This window comes from Triticum dicoccoides, chromosome 1A, assembly GCF_002162155.2.
Source record: "Triticum dicoccoides isolate Atlit2015 ecotype Zavitan chromosome 1A, WEW_v2.0, whole genome shotgun sequence".
In the NCBI taxonomy this organism is placed as follows: domain Eukaryota; kingdom Viridiplantae; phylum Streptophyta; class Magnoliopsida; order Poales; family Poaceae; genus Triticum; species Triticum dicoccoides.
The window spans coordinates 70,666,176-70,669,601 of record NC_041380.1 but is presented as its reverse complement, the minus strand read 5'-3'; the positions used below and the strand labels follow the sequence as shown (position 1 = coordinate 70,669,601).

General features: G+C 36.8%; 1 protein-coding gene across 1 annotated transcript in view; it reads right to left on the bottom strand.

Moving 5' to 3' along the window:
* Window positions 1-1,629: 1,629 nt before the first annotated feature.
* LOC119366375 overlaps window positions 1,630-3,426 on the bottom strand; it is a 3,419-nt gene continuing 1,622 nt past the window's right edge. The window contains exons 2-4 of the mRNA XM_037632137.1: window positions 3,028-3,142; window positions 2,129-2,323; window positions 1,630-2,008 (exon numbers count right to left, since the gene is read on the bottom strand). Of these exons, the coding sequence (XP_037488034.1) occupies window positions 2,201-2,323; window positions 3,028-3,142 (238 nt within the window). The 3' untranslated portion in view covers window positions 1,630-2,008; window positions 2,129-2,200. The remainder of the gene's footprint in view (window positions 2,009-2,128; window positions 2,324-3,027; window positions 3,143-3,426) is intronic.

Below are 3,426 nucleotides of genomic sequence, written 5' to 3'. Positions count from 1 at the left end.
GTATAGGGGCAAATCAGTCGAGCGTGACCCAACTAGGGGCACGAATACAATTGTTCCTTATTTATATTGGTTGGATTTACTTTATCTACATCATGTCATCTTACTTAAGGCGTTACTCCGTTTCTCACAAACTTAATACACTAGATGTATGCTGGATAGCGGTCGATGGGTGGAGTAATAATAGTAGATGCAGGATAGGAGTCGGTCTACTTGTTTCGGACGTGATGCCTATATACATGATCATTACCTTAAATATCGTCATAACTATGCGTTTTTCTATCAATTTTCCAATAGTAATTTGTTTACCCACCGCATGCTCTTTGTTCGAGAATGAAGCCTCTAGTGAAAACTATGACCACTAAGTCTACTTTTATAATATATAAAATCCAAAAATACATTACTGCAATTTATTTACCGTTATTTTTTGTGTTTTATTTATCTATCTACCACTATCACATTTGATGCTTGCAAATAACCATCAAGGGGATTGACAACCCCCTTGACTACGTTGGGTGCAAGTATTTGCTCTTTTGTGTGTAGGTGCTGCTAACGAGGTTTTACGTGGTTCTCCTACCGGATTGATAACCTTGGTTCTTAGATGAGGAAAATACTTATTTCTACTGTACTGCATCATTCTCTCCTCTTTGAGAAAATGCCAACGTAGCTCACAAGTAGCAGTAACTATTCTTCCAGGTTCAGTTTTCTTTTTGACTTTCGGTATTTTGAGTTTTTATTTCTTTTATTATTTCAGTTTTCCCCTGGTATTTTCATGGAAAAAAGCCATAGAAACCTATTAATATGGGTTCTAATTTCAAAGATGTCCAACACGAGAAATCCAACCATGAAAACAATTCGATATTTGGACGTCTGGTTCAAGAGATAATCCATTTAAAAAAGACAAATCTACAAAAAAATACACCTAGGTTCCAACAAGTGGTACATATGCAATGCGCCACTTGCAACGCTAGAGAATGTGAGTAAACTTTGCAAGAAGTACTTCTTAATTAGTGATTTTGGAAAATTTGGCTATTTCTTGCCCTATTGCAAGACAGATCGCCTTATTGGCCGGCCCAATTCGGATTCCAAGAGCTCTTTCCTGCGCATGTTTTTTTCCTGTGTGTTTCATCGTTGGTTTTTATTGTTTTTCTAACATTTGTTAATGTTTCTTTTAGCAGTTTTCTAGGTTTTTCATTTTTTTTCTTTTTCTTACTTAGTATGGTGTAAATACCATATTACACTTTGATGAATATATTAGAGAGAGCATGCGCGATACATAGCATATTTTTGGTTTTAAAATTTGTCCAAAAAAAGAGTGTAATTTTATCTTCTCCATGCACTTTAAAATACAAAAAATGATTTTTTTTCTCTAATCACATGGTAATCACGACCAATAACATTCTACACATGGTCTTCTTAAATTCTACATGCACTTAGCTTACTGGGTGTTGGGTAATTAAAAAGAAGAGGGATTGTGGCTTGCATCTTCCCAATCCATTTTTAATTCACTCCATAATTTGTTATAAAATTTCTATATGTACAATTTTCACCGGACGGAAAAGTATTAACACAATTCACAACAGTACACACTTAGTGAATATACTACATCAGAGTACGCACCACGAGCTTGCAGCGGACATTAATGTAAAGTATTAAATTTTTCTAAATATAAGACGTCTTGTCTGTCAAAGACGTCTTATATTTAGAAATAAACGAAAAAATGTGTCACAGGTGTACGAATCCATGGTGAATTAATTAATTAATAATGGGGCTCACTGTCACCCCGTTGCTGCAAGGTCCGGTATGGACCTCCATGACCATGAGGCTCCACCGCTGATAAATGAAACAACGTTCTAAACTATATAGTTCCTCCTCCGATGGTCATGGCCTCCTGAGTACGTGGAGCCATCAACCGGATGTTTCAGGAACTCGCTGCAGCCGTAGCAACGTGTGAAGTCAAACCCTTTCCTACAGCCACGTCTAGGATCATCACAGTAGTAATAATAACCACCTGCATAACAAATACAGTAGTAAGAGGTCGTTCAGTACCAAAATATATAGCAACAAACTGGTGAATAGGGAACAAACACAAAACCAATAAATCGTTGATCTGGATAATATTCGGGTTTACCTTCACATAATGAATCCAGGGGAACGCAACAGCGTACTTTCAAGATCTCTTCACGACCCCGTCCACAGTCCTCTATCTCGGCAAAAAGAGTTTCTTCTTATCCTTGCGCTTGGCGACGAAATTTAGGTGCGTAAAAATATGGCTGCTCTCGTAAAAGAGCCTAGAAAGCAATGTCTCACACAACTCAAACTTCACCTGTAATTTGGGCACAGAAAGTTGAGGAAAATAAAATATCTGGTTTAGAAAATTGTGCAGCTATATATTGAGCATTGTCACAGTAATGTGGTGCACGTAATTGGTGATTGCACTTGCAAACTTGCACAAAACGGGACTTAATAAGATAATCAAACACAACTCTAAGGGAACAAAATATCCAGTACAAAGAAGCACCACTAGAAGAACCAAAACTGGACACAATAAAATGAAATGCCTATTATGTACTGCTAGAAATTCGTAACAAACTATGAATGGAGTTGGCTGCTAATTCTTTTAACTGGATTAACAAGAATTATTATCAGTAGCCACTACAGAATGCTAGAAGTGGAATAGGGATTTCTGTAATCTTCAAAAGGTTCCCTAAGTTTAAGTGAAACACTCATTAATTACACTTCAAGTATTTTGAAACATGCAGTTTGTGCCGCTAATGGTACTAGCTAGTCATCCTAATTTAATATTTTCAGGACTCGCTTGGTTCGGAGAGTTGATGTACAAACCCAAAATCCAAAACCCAGGTTCAAGTCCTCATGGATGCGAGCTTAGATTTCTATTTATACTATCAAGAAACAAAATCCGGTATTCTTCTAAGACTACATACCGGCACGCAACAGAACACCGACTTGCATACAATTTATAAGCAGAAACCAAATAGCAAATGGAAGATAGGAAAATGGCTGCTATACCTTTCTCCTCTTGTTGAAACTCGCTAAAGCCAGTTCTGATAAATAAGTTTGCTCCTTAGTCATCTCTTGCTTCATTATCTTCGCTTCCATTTCTTCTGCTGTAGCATGCTTGCAACTACAATGATAGAAACATATTATTAGAGCATTAAACAGACAAATAACGGATTTCTGATTTCTGATATACACCAGTGGATTAAGACCTCACTTCCTTGCTTAGAGTTTCAGTGACAAAAAGGAATGAAGTTCAAACAAAAGAGATAGAAAAGTAAAAGCAAAATCAGCTCGTGAACAACCTTATTATTTAGCCTTTGCACAAACACTCAACCATTGTGGAACGCTGGTAATTTCTGAAAACTGAAAACATAATCCGTTGACTGAAACAAATATTTATCGACCCCC